This window comes from Poromitra crassiceps, assembly GCF_964638095.1.
Source record: "Poromitra crassiceps genome assembly, contig: HAP1_SCAFFOLD_710, whole genome shotgun sequence".
NCBI lineage: Eukaryota > Metazoa > Chordata > Actinopteri > Beryciformes > Melamphaidae > Poromitra > Poromitra crassiceps.
The window spans coordinates 20,655-46,461 of NW_028151698.1; the positions used below are offsets into that span (position 1 = coordinate 20,655).

Consider the following 25,807-nt stretch of genomic DNA (forward strand, 5'->3'; position numbering starts at 1 on the left):
GTTGGAGAGACCGACTAGGCGACACGGGGCTCTTGCACTTTTTTTTGCGAAGGGAGATTTTCAAACTGAAGTGGCCGACATATCCAAAATATCTCAACCTGCTATGTCACGTAATTTAACTGAGGTAGCAACAGCCATCAGCAATTTGGCTCCTCGGTACATACAGTTTCCAAGGGGGGAGGAACAACAACACACATCGTTAGCCTACTAGCGCTCCTACTTCCCCCGCGAGTTGAGAAAGGAGGAGGTGTCTGTTGCTAGTGGTTGCTAGGGTAACAGACAGAAAAGTTGATAACCGATGCTGGATGAGTATTTAGGATTTCCTAACAAGACATAAGATAGGATTTAGCAAGATAAGATAGGATTCCTAAAGTTAGTTAGGATTTGCTTCTGTAATACCAAATCAGAAAAAATCCTACCTTAAACTAGTCCTATCCTAACTTAAGACATAAGATAGGGAGTTTCTGTAATGTGGCCCCTGTAGTATAACTATTTATTTTCTTTTCATTATCCCCCCCCCCCCCCCCCCCCCCTTCCCCGAGCATTTATCCGTGTCACAAGAGCATATAGTATAGCGGATTAGCACCCAAAAATAAGAGAATTGTGCACTTTTGGAATACCATAAGGACTATTTTCTGATGTGGAGGGAAGTCAGATTTGACCTCAAATCCAAGATGGCTGGCATTTCCCCAAGTCTTATGTACAAATGTGCAAGTGTGCACTTCTTCAAAGAAGCATGAACTGTCCCACATAGTGAGTGAATACCATAAGGTTTATTGACAGATATGGAGGGAAGTCAGATTTGACCTCAAATCCCAGATGGACGCCATTTTCCCAATTTACATTAGATTTGGGAAAATGGTAGCCATCTTGTTTTTTTTTGGTCAAATCTTACTTCCCTCCATCTTACTGACCCTTATGGTCACTTAGTATGTGAGAAATGTCATGCTTCTTTGAAGAAGTGCACAATTGTTATAAGCACATTTGTACATTAATCTTGGGGAAATGGCAGCCAACTTGGATTTGAGGTCAAATCTGACTTCCTTCCACATCTGAAAATAAACCTTAGTGTTCATTCACTTTGAGAGAGAGTTCGTGCTTTTCTCAAAAAATGTACAATTGTTATAAGCAGATTTGTACATTTTACACCAGAAAATGGTGGCCATCTTGGAGTTGAGGTCAAATCAGACTTCCCTCCACATCTGAAAATAATCCTTGTGGTATTCACTCACTATGTGAGGAATTACCGTAAATTCCGGACTATAAGCCGCGGCTTTTTTCCCGTTTTTTGGCCCCTGCGGCTTATATAACGGTGCGTCTTATCTATGGATTTTTTCAGAAAAAAAAAAAAAAAAAAAAAAACTCTCTTTTTTAGCACTCTTTCTAACTATAAATCCACTTCTGTTTTAATTTCCTCTCTTGCCCTCTTTTCACCACACCGCGGACACTGTGTGCACTGTAAAAATAAACAACGGTGGTGTTGTGTTATGTTGTTTTGTTGAAATGTTACGGTAATACGGTAAATGGGAGCTTCCTCAAACAGCCATCTCTTTCCCGACAATACCCTCTGTGCGTGACCACTTACATATGGTAATTACGGTAAGCAAACGGCCACAAGCCCATCAACTCCCTCCCCCGACTACCAGGAGAAAATCACAAACTTCGGGGAATTCACACAAAGGAAGATCAAGGAATATTCCATCGAACCGGAGCAGATCATAAATATGGATGAAGTGCCTTTGACGTTCGACCTGCCACTCACTCGGACTGTTAACAAGAAGCGCCCTGGAGGATTCTTTCACCAAAAAAAAGCTTTGCTCGTTCTCGACAGCATGAGAACGAGCAGTAGATGATCATGAGGTGGTTTTTCAGACGTGTCGATATAGCAGTTTATCGCAAAAGTGTAATGGAAACACATTTTTCGCATTTGCACGTCATGTGACCCATATTATCCCTTGGAAAAGGAGCGGAAAATAAGTTTGGTAAGTAAGGTTCGATAGCCGTGTCAAAACCTCCGCAGCAAGTGGAAAACTTTGAAGCAACGCTACCTAGCAGAAAGACGAGTGTTGTGCAAAAGCGTAGCCGGGCAAATTAGATAATGTTTGGCAGAAATCGGTCCATGGTGACAGCAGGCTGCCTGTGTGCGCGCATTTGGCACAGCGGCGAGATGAGAGGATGAAAAGCACACACTGGTGCGGTGGTGCTGTCTGAAGTGAATACAGTGACTGTGAGTAGGCTAATACATTGCACACGTTTCAGGTGCAATTATAGAACCAAATCAGCCTTTTCCCCCCTCCATCTCTAAATCGGACCAGTTGTAGGCTATTAGGCTACCTTTTTTCCTCTGCCTGTCGCGCTGACTGCATTCACGCAGCCAGCAACATTTTGCGACTCATTTTCTTTTGAATTGATAATCAGGCTCGTTTATATGCATTGTAACTTCATGTTGGGATTTCCATTGACCATTGGTTGGATTTGAGCATGCAGGGGACGGGATATGGGGCAGATCCCCGTGCGTAATCACTGTGGCAGCTGCTGCAACGGGGAATCACTCAAACGCAACTTCAATGGAAACGCCTACAAGTCGCAATTGTACATTGTCGAAGTTGTAGAAATATCGCAATTCTTTTGCGAAAAACTGTAATGGAAACACAGCTATAGATGAAGAGGAGTTCGTTGGTTTTGAGTGACAATGAAGGAGAGAGGAGAGTGGTTGACGAAGCCACCCTGAACCTGTTCGTTTCCGACACTGAAGATGAGGACTTTGGTGGTTTCAGTACGCAGGAAGAAGAGGAAGACGAGCATTAGTGACTTGACTTCTCTGGTTACAGGTTTGCTGCACATATAGCCTATTGTTGTGTGATTTTGTCTGGGGATTAGTGACCTGACTTTTGTTTTGTTTTGTTGAAATGTTAATAAATGGGAGCTTCCCCAAACAGCCATCGCTTTCCCGACATTCCTCTCTGTGCACGAACCCTTTCATATGGTAATTAAACATCAAAACACCCGCGGCTTATAGACCGGTGCGGCTTATAGAAGAAAAAAATAGTCAATTTTGGTCCCGCGGCTTATACACCGGTGCGTCTTATAGTCCGGAATTTACGGTACATGCTTTTCTCAAAAAGTGCACAATTATTCTGCTAATCCGCTCTACTAATAACTAATCATCTCACCTGCATATTTCCTGACCAGGCCACACATGAACTTGCGCTCCACATTGAGGTTAAAGATGTTGTCTAACACCTCCATGGCTCGCTTCTCCATTGCTGAAAAGAGGAACGCCTGGCCTGAGGGGAGGTGAGCGACCACCTCTGCTCCACGTGGTTCTTCTTTTCTAGAGCACAGATCTTTCTCTGCGCCCTAATACACACCCGCACACACACAGACACAACATATGAAAGACATGTTACAATGATTCCATGAAGTCATTTATGCAAGAGGCCATTCTTATAGCACACTCTTAAATGTCCATGCCTGTCTACCTATCTACCCCACACCCAACTGGGCAGTGGTATTCCTGGCTGCTAAAATCACAGCAAAATGATTACTTTAATTTGTTTTGACATTATGACGCCTACTTTTCCGTTCTCGAGATCAAATCCACAACTTGAGCTCCTCCTTGAGATGTTGTAAGTTGCCATCTAAGAAAAGAGAGAAGTAAAAAAGGGGTGGGGGGGGGTATAGCATAGGTTTACTGCAAAACCAAGGAGGCAAGAAAATCTTCAAGCAATGGGTCTTCGGAAAAAACTTTTTTAATAGTCTAAATTGTTGTTGTTAACATCGATGTGTTATATAAAAAAAAAAAAAAAAATTACATTACATTTTTATATAACCCAATAAAGCATTGACTTACTGTCCCCTCTGAAACTGGTAGAGATTTTCGACATAAGTCTCCTCCCAGGAAAAGGAAACCTCTTGCTTCTTCAGAGAAGCCTCCAGATCCTTCCCCCAACTCCTGATGTCTTCAACAGTGGTACCTTGAAAATAGCATGTAAAAACAAAACATAGATTAGCTTAGTGTTTCTCCAACAGTGGTGGTTAGAGGTCAATGGTTCAATTATTAGATAAAAAAAAAAAAGGCAAACTTTAAATGAAAAACCATGGAAAAAGGATACGGATGCTGAGACAAGGATTGAGACGCAAGGAGTTCTCCTACCTACTGTATCAATGACTGCACGGTGTATGGGGGCTCTGATATTAAACATGTTTAATCTCCATAGAACTGTATTCAAGGTAATAGATCATATGTAAGGGTTCATGCGCGATGAAGTGTCCATTCTCAGAAATTAATGGACAATGCAGAGGCGCAGTCCATTAATTTCTGATAATGGACACCTCCAAGTGCATTAACCCGCTTATACCATAGTCACTAACCAAAGAAACAAAACAAGTCCATTCATTTCATTCATTCATTTTCATGCATTTTGCAATCTAAATCTAGTTGTCATAACTTTGAGAACCGGAGACAAAATCCCCTAGGCTGCTCAAGATTTTCACAGGATGAAATAGACTCAGACGGCCGCAGCATGTGGCTGATCGCTCATAGGCTACAGTATCAGTAAGTTCATAGGGGCAGTCGGCATCCTGTGGAATGCAGCCTTTTAGGCTAAGATAATTCAGATTTTCGTTTGTTTATGACAGGTGACTGCTTCCTTGTTGTTGTTATGGTTGCGCTCGAGCGCTTCGGTCAGCTGACAAATGTAAACGTCAGATCTCCGTAAATGCCCGTCATTTTGATCAACTGAGCACACAAGGGTAACCCAAATGGTTACTTTGACCTTTTTTTTCTTCTAAATTTATGAAAGTGACATATTAACACTGAACGGTGGTATAGAGCTCAAACGGCTCTGCTGAGGACATGGCACATGGATATGAATTGTGAACAGACGTTTGCCAGGACTTAGCTAGGTTTACATTATAACAAAATAATGGACACGCTACAGCAAATCAGAATCGAGTATTCACCCAGACCATGGTATAAGCTGGCTTATGTCTTACTCTAGATAAAGTGTGTTAATACTAGTACGGGTCGATAAAGCAAAAATATCATCACAGTATTTGTCTTAGTTCTGAAAATATAACAGAATTTGGAATTATTTAGTTATCCAGTGCTTTTAAATATGCCAAATGTTGTTAGTCAGTGAGTAAGTGAACACTCAAGAGGTTATGAAGGTGCTCCTTGCAAGCAGTTAATTCATATTAGAACACGGCTCTCTCGAATACTCGATTCTGATTGGTCAATCAACAATATTCACCGGTCATTATTTCTCGACGACCGACCGCTGCTCTGCCACACCTGGTATTAATCAGTTGATAAGAGCCTTTTGTCAGCAACCACTAGCCTACTAATTAGGCCAACCAGTTGCAGCTGTGGTGTCTTGTGTGCCAATTACGAATGAAACCACTTTGTGTTGAAAACGCTATTAAAATATTTGAATAATTATTTTTGTCAGATTATTGAATGATTTAGTTGTAGGCCGTGTTCTAAGCGGGATAATGTATACTGAGCCAGTATCAACAGCCAGGGTTTTTCTGCATCTAGAGCAAATGTACATATTTATTCACAATAATCTTCAGGACTGTTGATGGGAGATTTGATACAGGAATCAACGCCTATAGGCTTGCCTGGGGAAGTAAAGTGCCACATCAGTAAATACCGCAACTCGCCCGTAGGTGCATATACAGTATACAGTATACGGCACTTTCTTGATATTATAGGGCTTTGTTTATATGACAGCTTATTTTACTAGTGGTCATCAATTAGCTATTCATCTCTGTACTAGTAAAAGACTCTCCCACCTTTCGCTCAAACAGAGAAGTCCCCTTAGCGCATGTTGAGGGAAGCAACTGTAACTTCATCGTGGCTAAACAGGTTTCAACAAGCACGCTATTGCAAAAGTTAGTGAGTTAACAAACCCCCACCCATAGTACTGTAGGAAACTCAAAAACATTTTTTATAGGGGTAAGTAAAAGAAACACTCAGGGAAAGTTGATTTCTAACCAAATACAAGTAGAGAGAATATCCCTTGTCCCATCGGATTACTTACTGTCAGTGTTGGGGGTAACTCATTACAAAAGTAACATATTACATGTAATATATTACTTTTAGCAGTAACTCAGTAATATAACTTATTACTTATAGGATTTCAGTAGTATTATACCAGTTACTTTGTCAAGTAACTCAAGTTACAATTTGAGTTACATTTGATTCAATCAAAGCACATATTTAAAAAAAGATACAATCATTTCCTAATCAAACTGTGTTTTTATGCAAAAAACCACTATAGATGATAATAACAAAGGAAAAGAATAAAATTTAGAATTTTGCATTGTTTACACTGACTTCAAGGCGGTTGAAATTATTTTTCGGGATGGTTCCGGGGCAGCGATGTCATTCTGCTACTGCTGTTATTTTGGTGAAAGTAATGCAAAAGTAGTGTAATAAGTAACAAGTTACTCTACACAGAAAGTAATATTGTAAAGTAACTTATTACTTTCAAATGAAAGTAACTAGTAATATGTAGTCTATTACATTTTGAAAGTAACTGCCCAACACTGCTTACTGTAACTGTGTTACAACTGTGTTAACCCTCTAGCTCCTATGCACTTTCATCCTTATGCACTTTTATCTCTTCTCTCTTCTATCTTGCTATCCTCCTATTCTTCTCATCCGCACGTCTATTGTCTGTAAATATGTTCTAATTTAATTGCCGTTTATACATTTTTTCGTTTAAAACTTTTATTAATTTTTTCTTGTTATTGCTGTACTGTTTTAACCTGGTTGTATGTCGCTTTGGATAAAGGCGTCTGCCAAATATAAATAAAGTAAAGTAAAAGTAAAGTAACTAACCCCTCTTAATCTACCCCCCCCCCCACCCAAAAAAATTGAAGAAAAAAACTCTGAAAAACGAATGCTACTCTTACTAATGCTACTTTCTTGCTTCAAAAGTGGAACTGTTGTAGATGGTGTTGCATAGCAGAATGTGATATTGTAAGTCGCTTTGGATAAAAGCATTTGCTAAATGACATAATGTAAATGAGAGAACATGTTACGGAGTACAGGAGTATACAGTATATCAAACCAAAAATGAATTGCCATGTAAAAAGACACCCATAGAAGTACAGTGTGAAGATAATAATTGCATGACAATAATTAACACAAAATGAAGACATAGTTTAAATACCTGGCAAAGACTTCATGAGGTTTGTCAACTCTTTCTTTGACTCCTCCTTTATTTTCTCGGCCTTCAGAAGTCGCTGAGGAATGCCTGTTACTACAAAAAGAGAAATACAGTGCTAAGATTTAACCAAAGACAGAGGCTGGATTATTGACTTTTCTATGTAGAGCAGTGGTTCCCAAAGCGGGGTACGCATATGTAGAGCTACTACAGGGGGTACTTGAGAGCAAGGGGGGAAATTATTGGCAAATTCACTTTCCCATATCTTCGGGACACTTTCAGTCTCATTATCCAAATCCCCATAAGTATTCCGACAGCTTTCCTAGGGCCCAAACGGTTACGGTAATTTAACTTATTTTGGATTTTTACACTGAAGCTGTTCCAAATGCATCGCTTGGCCCCTGTTGAATCTCTGCTTAAAGAAACGTAGTCTTTTTTTCAGAGATGTGTTGACACTGCTTATAAATGCATCCCTGAGGCATTTTTTCGGCATTTTAGAAATTTATTTTCAGTAGTTCTTACATCAGCCCATAATGGATTTAATTCACAGTTCCAAAAAGCTTTACCTTTTAGTTGATGTCCTAGACTTGTAGGTAAGCCAGAAGTCTTAGTGGAAGAGTGTCTATCTATCTCTGCATAGAGAACACTGCACAGTGAACTGTAGCAGAGATCCACATCCTCCTGATTATCCCAACAACCCATATGTCTGATAATTTCTAGTAAAACAGTGCAACACAACTCTGATGAAAGAAAGTTATCAGGGAAGACTCTAGGTCGCCTACTTTTATTTAGATCAACTGGGGGCTGAACTGTAGGGTACCTTTGAGCATTGGCTTTAAATTTAGGAAATGGTCAGGCACTTTACACCGATCCCCCAAGTCCCTTCCCCGTGCAGCGCCTTCGGGTGATAGGTAGCATGAAAAAGTAACAAAAAAATATTGTGAAACTCGGTGTTCAAATCTTAAAGCAAAAATATCATCTACTGCCTTATCAACAATGTTAACCTTGAAATACTGAAGTAACTCATCCTTAACAAAAATACCAACCCCACCCTAGGCTTTAATATGCAGATTCCTATTTTGTCAAGTCCAGCCGTCCAAAGCAATTATAGTGTGTATCACACACACACACACACACACACACACACACACACACACACACACACACACACACACACAACAAACAACTCACTTTGCTTCTGTTGCACTTTGGCAGAGTAGTGCAGGAGAGCATCTGTAAGGAGGTCTGTGCGATGAGATGGGGTCATCTCCTTTGTGATTTTTCCAAATTTTCGCAGGTAGGACCACAAGCGCTCACTCTGCTCCCCATCAGCCAGTCCTGTTCCCTTGTGGAATCGAGTGTTGAACTGGAACTGTAAACACGACATAAAACATCTGTAAAATATTAATCATGCTTAGTTGGTGTATTCATGTCCTCCTCAACGACTTGCCCGATCATGATCAGGAAATTTCAGGGAGCCAACACGGCATAGTTAGAGACATGGATCAAGGTTAATTACTGTTACAACTATGAAGAAATTATGATGAGAACTAGCAGGCTCACAGACAATTAAAAAGAGAGAGGCTTGAATGTGTGAACACTTCTCAACTGTGCTGTGGTCTCTTACCTTCTCTTATGCAATACAGCAAAAAAAAAGTACTGTGGAGACACAATGCTACCCTAAATTCAAGCACCTTCAATGTCTATTTCCACAAACTTTTAAGGCATAGATTTCAATGATTTTAAGGACCCGTGGGGACCCCGAGTCTAGTGCGGTAGTTTTTTGTACTTATTAAAGCACAGTCTATGGAAAATAGACTGTGCATCAGGCTCAACTAGCAAACATCTACTTTCTGATCCAGGTAGAAAATGTTCCTAACCTGACATGCAAGATTGTGCCCATAAGAATGGAACACTGACCTTGTTGTTCATCAGGTCAGGATAGTGGCGCTAAAGAAATGGCAGAAAAAGTAAAGAAAACACAACTTTAATTCATAACTACACATAGTCAATTGACTGATCCCACACCCTCTTGACCCCAGCAAAGACATTTTTGACTTATCCCCCAGCTCTGTAACAAAAACAAGGTTGCATTTGGTTCCAGGTAAAATGCTTTATTACCTGCTTCCATCAAATCAAGGGGGAAATCCGGAAGTAGGACACAGACAGACAGAGGCAGACAGACAGTCAGTTACAGATAAGCAGGCAGACAGAGAGACAGACACAGACAGAGGGAGAGAGACAGACCGAGACAGACACACAGAGATAGAGACAGACAGAGATGCAGAAATTAGATGGATATATAGATAGATAGATATAGATGCAATGATTTTAAAACCTTTCACATTTGCTCTGCAATAGTACCGTAACTTAAATATGTAGTGTTACCTGTAGGTGGGGTTTGAGTTTGCACGCGATGTCGTACATGAAAACCATTTTCAGCTGGCGCTCCTCCTGCTCTCTACTGAATTCCTTCAGCAAGAGGACAGCATTTGACAGTCTGAAGAAATTAAGCAAAAAGAGTTAGATTCACACTGCTCCTAGTTCTAGGAAGGTTCCTAGTAGAGGATGGGTCAAATGCAGAGGATGAATTTCCCCATGGGGATAAATAAAGGATAACTTAACTTAAATCAAATAAATGATGTATTTAAGCATATATTTAGCATTAGTTCTTGCAAAAATCAAATACCTTTCTCCAGATTTCAAGTTTAGAAACTTGACTGGATGCTCATGCCTGCAGGTGAGCCCGAATACGCCAGTTTCATCCAGCTTTTTGAACCTGACTCTTGACCGGATTGCACTCCCAGCATGGAATCCAGGACACCCCCCCTTTGAGGGGAAAAGACAGAATCCTTTCATCACTAAGCATGTTACATTGATTTGACATGAGTAACAAAGCAGATCGCTTTCTTAAAACTATCACATGTAGGTGGAATTCTTCTCTCAAATGAAACTATAGTCCTACCTCTGGTTGAGGGTTTGCATGTTCAACAAAACTGTCCACTTCACTCTGATTGAGGAAAAATCTATCTTCATGTTTTGGAGGCTCAAAACTTTCCCCTGACGACTTTTTCCGTGGAAGTCCAAACAGCGCGTCGGCAGCCACACAGAGGGTTCCATTTTCCTAATATAATACAAGCAATGATTAAATATACGCACATGAAATAATAATGCACATCCAGACATGCCATAACAATTATTACTGTACCTTTGGACACATGGGACAGCTGGCTCCATCAGTCAGTCTTGGTGCCAAAACAGAGCAGGCCATCTGCTGGAACTGCCAGTGCCTGAACTCTTCATAGCATTCCTTCACCAAAATGCTATACAGTTCAAGCAGCTAAAACGCAACAAAATAGGAATTTGAAGATTAATAAGATGCCAATAATGTGAGCCCTGCTAATGTGGTAGAAAAGGAATTCCATATTCATAACATAAGATCCACCTGAGTTGAAGGAAAGGCTTCCTGGATCGCTGAAATGATTCCCCTCATGGAGACCCCACATTCCAGTTGGAGAAGAGAAATTAGTCTCATCAGACTCAAGGATATGGCTGTTTGTGGGCGTCTGGGTGAAGCTGGCCACAACCCCAAACGGATAGGAGTTGCATGTTCTGATTCGCACATACAGAATGTGCAAACAACAACATGCATTCTTGCTGCAACAAAAAGGATTTTACAAATGATTAATCTTTCAGGGTGTTGAGGCAGGCTCACAGCCCTATACTGTAAGCCACCGAGGTGCTTGAATTACCGGGTTGAGTTGTGGCTGACTCGCTAGCTGTGCTGATGTTAATATATACGATAACATTGCACTGAGTGCTGTATAAGAACGACGAAGAAGGCTTGTCCTTGATGTTCGGAACCCATCCATTTATTCCATTTCACCGATATGAATACAGCAAAGTTCTTTTCTACAGAAAGCAAATGTAGCACAAACATTACCGGCACGAGAGCACGCAGTGCGGTAAAAACCGTTCGCCCTTCCGGGTTCAAACACCTAACGACACCCAGTGGAAAGAGCGTCCCCCAGCAGCAGCACGTTGGGACGGTCCTGCAGCTCGCTAAGCGTGGCTGCGTGCTGCAGAGCGCCCTCCCGCTTGTTGAAGGTGTGGATCAGCTGACCTTTGAAGGCTCGCAGTATCCCCTTAACAACAAGACAGTGTTCAGTTAGGGTTGCTGTATTCATCCTCTCTTCTGGGTTGTAGATGTGGATTATGATCAGGTGGATACCTCTCATAGTATCTACACATCTACACCAATATTATTTAAAAAATCCTGGAGCTGTGCCTGTTCCTTTCATTTTATTGCCCAAAATTGTAGTTTGAACTACCAGCAAGCCACTACAAAATGTAGTTAAACTACATAGTTCAACTACATGTAGTTCACTACTCCCCAACACTGGTTATTAGTACTTATGTTTTGTTGCAGCCTGGAAAGTGAGTTTTTCTTAGATATTGATCAATCTGATTAACCTGCACAGATATATTATGGTCATCAGGCTGTCACTGGTCTATGGGCATACCGGGTGATCTCTAGTATCTATGTATTTATTACACAAAACATTTCATATTATGAAGTGCACAAACACTCACGCTGTGGTCAAAGTCCATGTAGTTGGAGATGATGCGGACGTTGGGGTGGAAGACGTGGTTCTGGCCGATCACCTCCTCCAGGATGTCACCTACGCCGGCCGAGAAGATCAACAGAGGAACCTGGTGCTCGGCCAAACGGTCAAAGAACACCTTATGACCTTCCCTGAAGACAGACACACACAAACACACCTCATTAGACACCTGAACCAATGGGCTGGATTTTGAAATCTGCAGGTTTTTTCAACTACTTCACACATCTCAAATATATTTGATGTGCTGTTGTTTTTAAACATATAATAGTAAAGGGCAGCGAAGGAACCATCTGATAAATGAGACCAAATCTCCACAAAACCATTGGTTAAAAACATCTGCAGATCTTTGTGAGGGATTTTGAGTAGTTAGTTTCTTCTATGAATCTAGATATTAAAGTTTGCGTCATCTGAATTCAACATTAGCTATCATATCCAAGCGAACACTTTTCTATAGTGTGAAAATATGCCATGCTGTTCATTTGACTGAAGTGCAGCTCTAACTTTATCCACCGCGATTTATTTATCCAAGTCAAATTAGGGTTAGGGTTATTTAACCCTTTATCCACCGTGATTAGAAACTGTCTTGCAACCAGTCACAGCCATGACAACAGCTCTATTGAACTGCTATTTTAATGTTTTCATCACAGCCTCAGATTTGCAAGAGTTTTCTTTGTGCAGAGGGCTACAACATTGGCAACAATGGGCAAACAAATGTCCTATTGTTTAGCTTTATGTCTGGAGACAATCATGTGGTGGCTTGAGGAAAATGTCAAATGTCCAAAACTCGACTGTAGAGACATTTGTAGACATTATTGCCAAGCTCATATTTGTCTCTGGGACAGGGTCTTTGTAAATGTGTCCTGTGAGCTGTGTGGACCTGAGCATAGCGCTGGAGTCCTTGACGGCCTGGGGTAGCATGTCCTTCCTGATCTTCTGCTGGATCAACAGCTCATGCACTTTAGTCCACCTGTAGAGAACAGTACAAGACCAGCCGTGACTTAAATTCCTTTTCAGTTCAGTCCCACAGGAAGTGGAAGTTTCTCCAAAATTCAAACACTGAAAAAATACTTTTGGAATGAGAATGTTATCATCTGACTAATTGCAGCAATTGAGAATGCATGCTCTAGCATTAGAAAATTAAGTCGTTTCTATTTATGTTTCTAAAACATATCAATTGGGTTAGGGTATGGTCGTGGTTAAGAAAACCCTAATCTTAAGCACATCTATGTTACTTGCTGCATGTTCTGTGTGTTTGAGCTGGGCTGTAGTCCAGTGGTGAAAGACAATGCCTTCCAACCCAAAGGTTTGTGGTTTGAATCCCGGTACGGACACTAAAACCTTTTCAAGTCTTTCATTGGGAAAGCCATAACAAAACCGCCTAGAGATCCATTGTAAGTTACCTAGGCTGATGGTCTAGGGGTTAAGGCAGTCACCTTAACAACCGCATTGTATGCGGAGAAGTGCAGGTTCGATTCCTGCAGGGGATTTGAAGTCGTCTCCCCACCCCTCTCCTCCCCCTCCTCCTCCCTCCCCATCCCCACCCTCCCTCTCCACCCCCCACCTCCCTCATCCCCTCCCTCCTCCTCTCCTCCCTCCTCCTCCTCCTCTCATCCCCCCACCCCTCCCCTCCCTCTCCTCCTCCCCCATCCCATCCCCCCGCCTCCCTCCCCCCCATCCCCCATCCCATCCCCCCACCCCTCCCTCCCCCCCTCCCTCCTCTGCCATCTCCCGGTCTCCTTCCTTCACCGTGTTCTCACTCAACCACTCTCACCATCTCTGCAGGGACTGTGCCCGCTCCCCTCTCTCCTCTGCGGGTCAGTCCCTGCAGAGATGGTAGTAGAGTGGTTGAGTGGTGTGTGTGTGTGTGTGTGTGTCTGTGTGTGTGTGTGTGTGCATGTGCGCGACTGTGTGGGTGTGTGCATGTTTCACTGGCTTTGAGCTGCGACACTTTCTGTCTCCACTCTCAATTCCTTGTACAGCCGGGGGGAGGGGTCTAGGTGCACTGCTCAAATCCTGTGTGCACATCTCGGCAGGGGAGTTTCTAGGGAGTGGCCAGGGGTGGCACTGGCCACCCCTGAAATCTAATTGGCCACCCCAAAATCCTGAGGATGCTGGCATCTGTGGCCAACAATACTGTCTTTCAGAGGCTGTAGTGGGCTTATTTTTAAGCTAGAGTGAAGTTAGGCTAAATTTTGGTGAGGGAAAACTTTCTACATCCTTCCTAAATGCCACAATCAGTGCTACCCTTTCTTGAGTCTGTGCCCCACTTGGGCCACCCCAATGGCTGGGACACTGCATCTCGCCTCACACACATCTCGCCTCAAACAGACACACGTCACTTATAGATGCAGCTGTGCCGCTTAAAACGTCTTGGGGGGAGAGATATAACGGTATGAAAATTTCACATCATGATTATCGTGACTAAAATTATCACGATTATTGTATTATCACTGTATTCATAAAGAAAATGCTGAAAATGTTCAAAAAGTACTGAGAGACTCACTGAAATCATTTTACAACATTTTATACTGAAAACTCAGATCCAAAAAGGATTGATACACTCACTGAAATCATTTCTCAAAGGCTGCACGTTTGCATCTGGGAGACTGTTGCCAACTTTGGTTGATGATGGACAGTATTTACCATGTTTTTCAAAGCACTGTAATCACGGTACCACGGTAATCACGGTACCACAGTTTTAATGATAATGAAAATTTTAAACGGTACAGTTATTGTAAGGAATTGTATCACGGTTATCATTAAACCGGTTATCGTTACATCCCTACTTGGGAGTATGCACACATTGATGAGTTTTGTTGGGGCTATATGTTCACTGATGGCTGATAGTGGGCTCTCTGGAGTTCCGGTAAGAAATTTCCAGAAAGCAGCCTTGGATCAGATTATGAGTCAGACCAGAACAGCCAGACTTTGGGTTTAGGTCTTGGTGAAACCAATGATGCTGATGATGTCATACATCTGGGCTGAACGTGAGGGTGACTGGCTTCTCCATCTGACCACATTCCAGAAGATGCTTACCTACTACTTTGCAGCTGGCCATGTCAACCATATCAGGTATGGCCATACTACAGTATCTTCATTCCATGGAGAAGCTTTCTCCACAAAGCAATTTTCTCCAGGAGCAGCATGTGATGCGACACATTAGTGGAATATGGAATGGCCTGTGGAGCAACCAGTTCATAGAGTCCACTTTCATGAGGTACGGCCACAGTGATGGAGGGATCATTGGATTACCGTGAAGCCATAGGCACTGAAGATATGGGCCCTGAGCCACCACATATGCTGCAAGATTGTGTCAGACATGAAGGAGATAGAAGAGGATAAGACAGATAGGTTCATCTCTATCACAAGGTGGAGGCTAAAGCCATGGGTTAAGCACATGCCAAAGTCAAGGACTTTGTCAGAAACTGGAAACCTGCCTCCATCCATTGGATCCCAATGAACACCCAGGGGAAAGCATCATGAACATCAAGATCACCCTACCAACTGTCTATTGTAGACAGTGCCATAAAGATTGAGGATGGTCTGCATTTATATAGCGCTTTTATCCAAAGCGCTTTACAATGAGTAGATAGTCTACATTCACCCATTCATACACCAATGGCGGCAGGCTGCCACGCAGGGTGCCTACACACCATCGGGAGCAATTTGGGGTTAAGTGTCTTGCCCAAGGACACAACGACAGCAGCTGGGAGGGAGCGGGGATCGAACCGCCAACCCTTGCGTCATTGGCCGACCCGCTCTACCTCCTGAGCTAAAGCCGTCCCCAATGTTAGGAGGCAATGTTAGAAGATGTTGAGAAGACCTGGTCAGAGGGATCTTACAACACCATCTCAAACAAAGTCTCACCATCTCAAACAAAGTGAAGACAATGACAACAACCAAATCAATCCAAGTTGGCATCTCCACAATTTATGACCTAAATGCCATCGATTCAAGGGTAATCACACTGTTGTCTAGTGACCATGAAGTTGACATGAAGGATGTCCTCGCCTATGAGCTGGCACCAGTCCCAACTGCCATGTTTACCGAGGACGGAATGTGAATTTGTAAATCCAAGTCTACACTGAAGAAGTCACTCCAAGTCAAAATCTCCAGGAGGAATGCCAGTGTTGCAGATGTCACTGTCATTGATGGATCAGCCCTTCTTTGGACCATCCACTGGCCAGCTGATGCTGATTTCATCAAAAATGTTATGACACGGCTGACTTTATATCTATCAGACAGTGACGTCTACCTCATCTTAGACATGTGCTATGATTACAGTATCAAGTCCATCACCTGAGATGTCACAGAGACAGAGCTCAGCTAGAAACACCATCCCTTAGCTCTTATGTGAGCTGACCCAAGATCGGCTTTTCCATCTACAAGTTGGTGGTGACAGGGGAGGAGCCATGTGACAGGGGAGGAGCCATGCCCCATTGAGATCAGGTTGGAAGAAAGAAGGAGCCGATATGATCTACAAACTCAGCAGGAGGAAGCTGACACCATCATTGTCCAAAAGGTCCGGTGTGCTGGAGAAGCACATCAAATCTCAGTGGTTTCTGATGACTTCCCATCTCTGCTCATTAGTCAACTATAACTGACCACACAACCAAATTATATGATGATAAGAAAATGAAAACATTAGCCCACTGGTGACGGGCGCACCTGCACATACACATTCCTTTCTGTGCTGCGCCTTTGAAGAATATTGTTCTCATAATTTTGTGTAGGTTAAATAGAAGGCTTGCAGTCACGTAATGGAGGAGTAGCCTACAGAGTAAAGAAAAACTTCAACAATCGATCAATATCAGCTATAGCCTATTTCACCTGTATCTTTTGATTGACATTAAATGCATTAAAATGGCACTATACTATGATCAGTGATATCTGTCCATGCGCAGACCCGCCGCACGTCTCATTAAATCACAATTGTAACAGGAACCAAATCAATATCTGCCGTGCATATAGGCTATATTTTCTATAACAACTCAAATCACATGAAACGTTGCTGCCCTTGCTGCTGCGCATATAGGAATACAATTTAAATCAGGCTCTCAATATCTCACCAGATATGACGGTCGTGTGATAAAAAGTTGCTGTTTTATTTCAAACAAACTAAGTTGTGTATAAAATGATAAAAGGCTGGACTGGGTGGGGGAGGGCAGAGAGAAAATAATCTAAATGTCAGGGAGGGCAGTGGATTTAAAAAATATATATATCATATTTTACCCCACCCCACGTAAATATCAGACAGTCCCTTATTTCTATTGGTCTGTCTCGAATCCTTACCATTCCACCATGAGTGGCAGCTTCTCCTCAGCAGTCCGGCTAGCATCAATCTCTATAGGATAGTAGGTGTTCAGCAGCTCCTTCATCTGCAACGTAGAAGGAGCAGACACACATACCATAACATAGAGACACCCCAACACACATACCATAACATAGAGACACCGCAACACACATACCATAACATAGAGACACCCCAACTTGCAGTCACTTCCTGTATTTGTGCCATGGAGGTTTCGCCACTGTCACGCCCCCTTAGGAGACTGGTCAGCCAATAATTGACAGACAGCCAATCGCAAGCCGAGAACCACGCCCATTTAGGAGACCAGAAGAGTTCAATTTCTTACAATAGAGAGGGTTTGTAAGAGGAAAAGTGAATGGGGTTTTAGAATGGGGATTTCACTTAAATGCATAAAGTCTGTGGTTAACAAAGGTTTATAGGAACGCAAATCTGGGTTCAGCAGGATAATCTTCACAAATGTTAATAACTTTTATGACTTTTGGAAAGTAAATTAATTTTTTTAAACACCTTATTTAGAAAACGCTTCACAAGGCATAAAAGTGATTGTTTGAAGATTATCCTGCTGAACCCAAATTCACGTTCCCAACTTCCCATAAACTTTTTTTATGCATTTAAGTGAAATCCCCATTCTAAAACCCCATAGACCTTTCCCCTGATGAACCAAAATGGCGGCGATTTCTGGTTAAGCCTACACAAATACGTCATCCCTGCGGTACTCTATTGGCGGAGCCTGGAGTGGGGTGTCTCTAATATTAATTGAAAGGTTTCTGCACAGACTTAACAGTCATACATGTAGGTGCAGGATGAGAGTCAAACACAGGGAATCCTATTGTGGCAAAAGCACACCTGTGTCTGCGCTCAGATCCCGGCGCAAAACTGGATGGTATTGTGGCCAAAGTGCAAAATGACACTTGCGTGAGGCAGACGATAGCATAAGATGCAGGGAAGATAGCATAAGATTAAGAGGCGCGCAAACCAGTGCGATAGCACCTGTACGACGATAGGGCCCAGCGGATATAGCACAACAACCAATCAAACAACCAGAGGTACTACGGAGGAAGTGTAAAATAGACCTATTATTTTTTAAATTGTGTATAATAATTAATGCTTCCTTACCTTTCTAGTGCAGTCTTCATTAATCAACAACCGGTTATCCAGGATGTCTGGAAAAATACAAGGAAAAAAGGTTTGAAGCAGTTTCAAACTTGTCATCACCAAACAGTTTGGACAAGATGCTTCTGATGACAATAAGCCTGTGTGCTTACTGTGGGTGGTGGCTCTCTTCCCATTGTGGGCAAATCTGGTGAGGGTCATGTCGAAGTCAGAGATTACCTGAGGAAATAGGACTATTTAGAGGAGAATAGTCTGACTCACTGTACTACACTACTCAGTCAGCACACACACAAGTTAGTTTTGTTTGGTCCAAACCATATAGTCAGGGTTCCTACACATTTTCCATTTCAAAATGCCATTCTTTTCCAGACTAAAATTTCCAGACTTCTCTGTCAGACCATATTTGACATCTGAGTACACAAGGGTGTACCCATAGTAAACCAATGGCCAGACCTCAATTTGGAGGTTTTGGGTTTGAGCCTCAGTGAAAGCTTGGACTTGGATGAACTTCTCAAGTGAAGACTCAAAAGCTCTGACAGAGACTTGTGAGACTTGTGAAACAGCTCTGAACAATAACAGCATGCCCTGAGGACCGTTCATTTCTTCTCAGCACACACAGTCCATTCAGTCACCTGCAGACTGCCTGCACCGGCTCGTTGCATGGCCTGGATCGTCTCCTCCACTCGGCTGCGCTCCCTCATCAGCACTGAACACTTGGCCAGCTCTGGGACCTGTGTGCAGAGGGAAGAGTTCACTCTTACAGCATCCTGCCCCATACTAGTGAGGAAGAGAGCAAAGGCTAGTAAGCAGAGGAAGGGGGAAGAGCAGGAGAGGGGTACAAAAGGAGGCTCCAAGGGGGCTAGCAGTTATGTGCCTATTCATATCACATTACTTAATTGCACAGTCTGTGAAGTGTGAAGTAGACTAAAAATAAAAATGTGTGTTTCAGACATGTGGACAACACATTATGGGCTCTATTCAGACATCATCTTTCTTAACCACCACATTTACACCTCTGTTTGTTGCAGTAGGCAAAGTAAACATTGTAGGTTTGTGACTTACTACTGTAGTATTAGTTTCCCCCAGAACACTGATACACAAAAAATAAAAGATTCCTGTATGATTTATTTTCCAAAATGAGGCCACTGGTTGAACCCTGGCCTATGGCTTATTAACAGATTATTAAAATGCATCGTGAGATGTAACAACATAGATTTTTAAAATATACAAGGCAACAGTAAACATGTCACACATACACAATGCGCGTGCACGCACGCAGGTACCTGTCCATAGTTGGCCACAGCACAGAAGAACTGTAGTTCTAGATAAAGTCTTCCTGGATCTCTGTTGAACAACCACCACAAAGAGAGAGAGAGAGAGAGAGAGAGACATTCAGAAATCCATACATGTTGCAGTGTTTCCCATATAAAGTTCATACTGTAAGTAACTTTCTCTGTTATTCCTGCTGAGATCAGAGCTTCTAACTTCCAGTTAGCCATCTGCTAACTTGAATGAGTATAAATAATGAAATCATGTGCGGCTCTTCTAGACTTTCCAAATGTTATCGGAGCAAATTGATCAAATTCTGATACTGAAACAAGTCATTTCCTGGAGGTTGTGTTGTGTGACGCTCTAAAACAATTCATCCACTGTTTTACAGCCATGACAGTAGGCTACGGCTAGGCTTTGTCTTCACTTATAACCAAATCTACATGTGCATACGTCAGCGACAGCTAGTACTATCAAATTTCAATGCAATTTCAACCAATAATATCATGACATGACAGCTGTCAATCAATCTTCATGGCTAGAAGAAAATTCCAAGCAATGTCCTCATTTCATGTAGATGAGGGACATGTGATTGGCTCATTAACTCGCATTCCAGGAATATCGCCATTTACCGCAGTTCGTGGCCCGCTTCAAGACCAGTGCCTGCTCTCTCCGCCTGGAGGCAGCCAACCACCCAGTCCTCTGCAGCTCAGTGCAGTGAAGCAGCCAGGGAGTACGCAGTCCAAGGGGCTGTATTAACATTATATTGTGTTTGTACATAGACCGTTATAGAGAGGCAAAGTGACCGCCTACTTCCTGCTTCAGCACTGTACCAGAGATTTTCATCTGCCATTCACTTTCCCATACACATTTCGTAAAATGCGTATAAAAATAGTTTTACTGGTTCAAACTAGTGTCCTCTAGAGAGAGAGTGGCATCAGCGGAGGACCAAAATGCGAGACTCATTAGCCAATGAACAGCCAGGAATGGGTCTTACGCTACTTTTGCATGCTGCTAAAATAAAGCTGATAATGTACAATTTGATTCAAGGGGGGAAAACCCTTTCTGAGTAGCTACAACACAAACTGTCTATTTTGCTGCAACTCGACAGTGCTGCTTAATCCAGGACCTTACTTCCTGGAACTCTTCAGAGTAAAAAACTGGTCCATTGGAGTGAATGGAGATGTCGGGACTCTTCTATCTACATGGCTCTGGTTCAAACCAAACGGTACAGATATATTTAGAGACAGGAGAGATCGCATAACATTTCACTGGGACCAAAGCGTAAAAAAAAAGCGGGTTTAAAGAAAATATTTTTTCGATGTTTTTTTTGGTCCGAGTGAAATGGTCTATGGTCTCTCCCGATTATAGCGTTAGCTGAACCGTTTGGTTCGACAAAGTAAAACTATTTTATAAGCATTTTTACGAAATGTCTATGGGAAAATAAATGGTGGTTGAAAATCTCTGGTACAGTGCTGAAGCAGGAAGTGACGTTCCACTTTGCCTCTCTATGAAATGTGAGCGGTAGGTTTCAGATTTGTCTGATAGAACACATCAGCGGACTGCTGTCTCCCTCTCCTCAGAGGCTCGGGCAGGGCAGCACCCAGTCCCTTACCGCAGACACGCCCATTTTTCAACGGTCAAATCACACTCCTCCACACTCTACTGTGTATATCCCACACTCCTCCACACTCTACTGTGTATATCCTGTTTCACTCAGAATACATCACCATATGGAGTCACGTACTGTGCAAATGGCACATTCGCTGCCAGAACGGGGAGACAAAGGTTCTGCACTACAAAAGTGACGCACTATAGCTTTAATGAAAGTGTTATATGAACTACAACGACCATGATTCAAATGATATCATCTAGGGGTGCACCGATCACGTTTTTTGTCACCGATCGCCTATGGGAAATATCTGCCCAACCGATCATCGACCGATCACCGATTACCGATCACCGATATATAAACTCCTCAAAGAAAGTTTGGAAAGGTTATTTTAGGTTGATTATTTGATCGCATATTTGAGGTCAAAATCGGCCGATACAGATTGCTTGCCGATCGATCGGTGCACCCCTAATATCATCCAGTGTGAAGCTTATCGATTAACATTAATTAGCAATTAATTTTAGACCCTGCATTAGTGCCTGAAATCCCCCCCCCCCCCCCCCCCCTGCCAGTAACTTGGCAACCTGTGGGAGCTGAAACAAGTGAGCAGCACATTTGGATGTGACATGCTGTCCTTCTGTACACCTGCCAGGATCATTCACATGCGTCTGATATCTGGATTGTGTCTACATCTGATTTAGCCGGATTACCTTTTCACTCACTGCTTTTGGTACTTGAACTCTGTCTTACATAAACAGTTAAACATAAACAGTCTCTCTTACTCTGTCTCTCTCTCTCTCTAACTCTGTCTCTCTCTCTCTCTCTCTCTCTCTCTCTCTCTCTCTCTCTCTCTCTCTCTCTCTCTCTCTCTCTCTCTCTCAAACACACACACACACTCTTGAACATTAATAACAGTATTGTATCCGCACCGCTAGCAGGCTGACAAATAGCAGCAGACACAGCAGTACGTGTCGGACTGTCTGTTTGTCGTCGTGGGTCGGAGGCCCAGGTGGCGGCAGGTTCAGCGGCTGCTCTGGAGAGGTGATGCTCTGCTGCTGCCCGTCACACAGCACCCCACTGTGGCCTGGAGGGGAACAGAAACATTCACAGTCAAGCTGGTGAATGTTCCCACCACACAAGGCAATATAATACTCCAAAGACATATAATCAACAGCCTAAAGCACAAGGACTGGGACTGAGCTGAAGCTGGTCTTCTCTACTTTTTTCTCTCTCTCTCTCTCACTGTTCTCATGGTTTATCTCACTGTTCCAAGAAGTTTGCTTTTGACTGTGAGGCAAAATAAAAGTGTATTCAGTAGGGATGCACCGATCCACATTTTTCACTTCCGATTCGATTCCGATACCTGAATTTGGATATCTGCCGATACCGATATTATTCCGATACCGTTATTCTTCTTGAATATACAGCATAGGCAAAGATTTGGCCAATTAAAAGATTTTTTTTTTTAAATATACCTTGCAAAAAGCAGACAAAATTAAGAAAATATACAAGGCAAAGAAGGATACCATTATACATGGGCAAATTACGGCCAGCGCCCCCGCGCTGGAATTGCAAAAAACAACAAAACAAAAATTCCAATCCAATTCCGATCCGTGAATTATGTTGGTATCGATATTGGATCGGCCCCATCCCTACTTAGGAAGCTTTGTGAAGAACAGCCTCAAATCTGATGGCCAGTGCTGCCTCACAGTGAGCTAATCCCCCCCAAGTCAACCTGTAACTGAGCCATGTAAGCCTGATTCCTCCCTCACCTCTGAGGAAGTAGAGGAGGATCTCTTTGAGCATGGCTTTGTGGATCTCTGGGTGAGTGATGGAGTTCAGCAGCTTCCTCTTTTCCTCACTGGCGAAGATGAGCTGCCCCAGCTTCTGCCTGTCGATCTCCCCGCTCTCCAGCAGGATCTCTGGGCCGAAGTGGTCGACGATGCGGCAGTAGGCAGCACTGTGGGGCTCCACCACTGTTACCGAGGCACAGGCAGTGAGAAGTTGGTGCTTAACAAATGCCACTTGACATCATACATGTCACATAATTACACACTAACTAAACCCAACCTCCCAACTCAAGGTAAACTGCTGTACTGTTGTACTGTCTTGTCTTCTTAATCACCTAATGTCTAGTTTTAACACTGCCCAATTGTCCTATGTCTTTTTGCTGTTATGTTGTATTGCACACTAGAGATGTAACGGTATGAAAATTTCACATCACGATTATCGTGACCAAAATTATCACGGTTATCGTCATTATCGAGACTCACTGAAATCATTTTACGACGTTTTATATTGAAAACTCAGACCCAAAAAGGAGTGATAAACTCACTGAAATCATTTCTCCAAGGCTGCACATTTGCATCTGGGAGAAGGTTGCCAACTTTGGTTGATAATGGACAGTATTTACCATGTTTTTCAACACACTGTAATCACGGTACCACGGTTTTAACGATAATGAAAATTTGAAACGGTACGGTATCATAAGGAATTTTATCATGGTTATCATTAAAACCGGTTATCGTTACATCCCTATTTTATCCCTATATTATATATATTCTCTATTAGTGTTGTCACGGTTTTCGGTACTTCGGTACTAAAGGCTGAATTATGCTCACCCTGCCATGAAGGGCGCGGGGGTGGAGCGAGGGCCGGGCGCGTCAAATGACGTAAATTTGTTGGGCGTGGTTATTTGCTAGCTCCGTCTGGCGCTCGCCTTGTGCCTGATTTTTTTTCTAACAGCGCGAGCAGCGCACGGCTTCTCTCCAAACATGTCCGCTTTCAAGCCACTGAACCCTGAACACTGAGCTGTGTTTTCGCCACATTTCTTGACCCATGTGGTAGGCTATAAACTTTGATTTGCAACTGTTCGTTTTTAGTAATTTCACCAAGTAAATGTGTTGTGTTGAGAGCATTATTGAGAGAGATTAAAAGCAGCACAGAGTAGGCTATCAGGGCTGAGAAGTAAAACGGCTTTCAGTAAAAACAAGTTTGGTGATTTGATTCCTTCATGTGCTGATGTGCGGTCGTTTGAGAGTGAAAGCGCACTCAGTACTGCACATAATAGCGTTTCATTGCGACTTTTCACGGGCTGTTCTCACCATTGTACAATACATGCTGATCACTTTCTGAGTATAATGGCATCTGCCCCAGCGCGAGGTCTGCACGGAGACTCGCAGGGCCCCACCCCACGGAGCTTTGCTCGAGTATAAGAGCACCTTTAGTCAGTACTACATTGTTTTCGGTACTTCGGTACCTGTTTTTGCATGGTACCGAGCGTATCGTTTTGTTTTTTTAATTCAATAAACAATACTTGAGGGCTACATGCCACTGGTGTTGCACTGTCTGCTCTCACTGCCATACAGAGTTGAATATAAGAAGTAAGCAGAAGCACATTGTTTTGTTTTAAAGTTGAAGGCTACATGCCATTTGTTCATTGGAAATGGTTGCATACTTTAATAAAAGAGAATATGTTGAAGAAATATCAGTCTGTTTTTTTTACCGTGGTACCGAAATTGGTACCGAGTACCGTGGAAATTCACTAGTACCGGTACCGACTACTGAATTATTGGTACCGTGACAACACTAATTCTCTACAGTATCTCTATACAGTATATTCATTCTGTGAACCGGAAGAGGTTGCACTGGAAAGGACCGGCAGAGAGAGAGGGCATGGCCTAAAGGACCAGCAGAGAGAGAGGGAGTGGCCTACCTTTCCTGGCCACCACATCAGCATCAATGATGGGGCATCCGAGCTCCCGCAGCATTGAAGACACTGTGCTCTTCCCTGAGGCGATACCGCCGGTCAGTCCCACCAAAAACATCTGGAGGCAAAGGTCAAAGGTCAGGATGTTACCAGAATCACTATCCATATTTACGGTCGGTGGTTCAAAGCCAAAGCCACACAAAAAACTGGAAAAATATTGTCTAATTTGTTGTATTATTAAAAACATAATAGCCTCAACCTGAGAGAGAAAAAAGTCAGAGCATGGTTAACTTGAACAGATTAAAAATACCTGCATACAAGAAAAATACACATCTGCAGATTAACAGGTTGTGCATTTGATGTATATAAAAAAAATAGATCCACACATAATAGTGTCTATTAAAAGCAAATGAAAGGGGATACATTTACAAAAACAGAGTATGGGAAATAAGTAAAAAATCTGTGCAAAAGGGTCTGTTGTACTGCTGTGGTAAGGCTTTAATAATAAGAAGATATAAAACAAGAGCGGCTCAAAGCCATATATAACTTAATTGGGGGCTAGTGGACTGGACTGGTACATTAATTTCTAGAACATCTAGTTAGATGACATGATACTGCAGCTAGCCGAGGAGCTGAGACCTGTGTTGGAGAGACCGACTAGGCGACACGGGGCTCTTGCACTTTTTTTTGCGAAGGGAGATTTTCAAACTGAAGTGGCCGACATATCCAAAATATCTCAACCTGCTATGTCACGTAATTTAACTGAGGTAGCAACAGCCATCAGCAATTTGGCTCCTCGGTACATACAGTTTCCAAGGGGGGAGGAACAACAACACACATCGTTAGCCTACTAGCGCTCCTACTTCCCCCGCGAGTTGAGAAAGGAGGAGGTGTCTGTTGCTAGTGGTTGCTAGGGTAACAGACAGAAAAGTTGATAACCGATGCTGGATGAGTATTTAGGATTTCCTAACAAGACATAAGATAGGATTT

The 25,807-nt window shown here is 42.7% G+C and overlaps 3 protein-coding genes across 3 annotated transcripts in view; all 3 read right to left on the reverse strand.

Moving 5' to 3' along the window:
* Window positions 1-25,807, reverse strand: part of LOC310771499 (uncharacterized protein) — a 70,816-nt gene that overhangs the window by 15,911 nt on the left and 29,098 nt on the right. Inside the window, exons 7-9 of the mRNA XM_083664098.1 lie at window positions 24,824-24,935; window positions 22,881-23,084; window positions 22,038-22,192 (exon numbers count right to left, since the gene is read on the reverse strand). Coding sequence (XP_083520224.1) covers window positions 22,038-22,192; window positions 22,881-23,084; window positions 24,824-24,935 — 471 coding nt within the window. The remainder of the gene's footprint in view (window positions 1-22,037; window positions 22,193-22,880; window positions 23,085-24,823; window positions 24,936-25,807) is intronic.
* LOC310771500 (uncharacterized protein) lies at window positions 3,854-10,633 on the reverse strand. Its single transcript, XM_083664099.1, has 10 exons — window positions 10,624-10,633; window positions 10,387-10,518; window positions 10,144-10,302; window positions 9,868-10,007; window positions 9,567-9,678; window positions 9,099-9,128; window positions 8,370-8,550; window positions 7,185-7,274; window positions 6,344-6,405; window positions 3,854-3,977 (listed from the first exon to the last, which is right to left on the reverse strand). Exons 2-9 carry the CDS (start codon window positions 10,447-10,449, stop codon window positions 6,392-6,394), a joined length of 789 nt encoding a protein of 262 aa, XP_083520225.1. The 5' UTR covers window positions 10,450-10,518; window positions 10,624-10,633; the 3' UTR covers window positions 3,854-3,977; window positions 6,344-6,391.
* On the reverse strand, window positions 11,177-19,548 carry LOC310771498 (7-methylguanosine phosphate-specific 5'-nucleotidase-like; the record flags this gene model as incomplete). Its single annotated transcript, XM_083664097.1, has 8 exons — window positions 19,511-19,548; window positions 18,860-18,958; window positions 18,380-18,446; window positions 18,231-18,277; window positions 17,096-17,181; window positions 12,681-12,770; window positions 11,772-11,934; window positions 11,177-11,323 (listed from the first exon to the last, which is right to left on the reverse strand). Exons 2-8 carry the CDS (start codon window positions 18,926-18,928, stop codon window positions 11,177-11,179), a joined length of 669 nt encoding a protein of 222 aa, XP_083520223.1. The 5' UTR covers window positions 18,929-18,958; window positions 19,511-19,548.

What these genes read in the sequence shown, in the direction of transcription:
- LOC310771500 (XM_083664099.1), bottom strand. Translation starts at nt 10,449, where the DNA reads ATGGCCTGCTCTGTTTTGGCACCAAGACTGACTGATGGAGCCAGCTGT. An exon ending in GCTGTCCCATGTGTCCAAAG is followed by an intron (nt 10,303 to 10,386) that starts GTACAGTAATAA and finishes GTATTATATTAG; the next exon opens with GAAAATGGAACCCTCTGTGT. An exon ending in AACTTGAAATCTGGAGAAAG is followed by an intron (nt 9,679 to 9,867) that starts GTATTTGATTTT and finishes TAATTTCTTCAG; the next exon opens with ACTGTCAAATGCTGTCCTCT.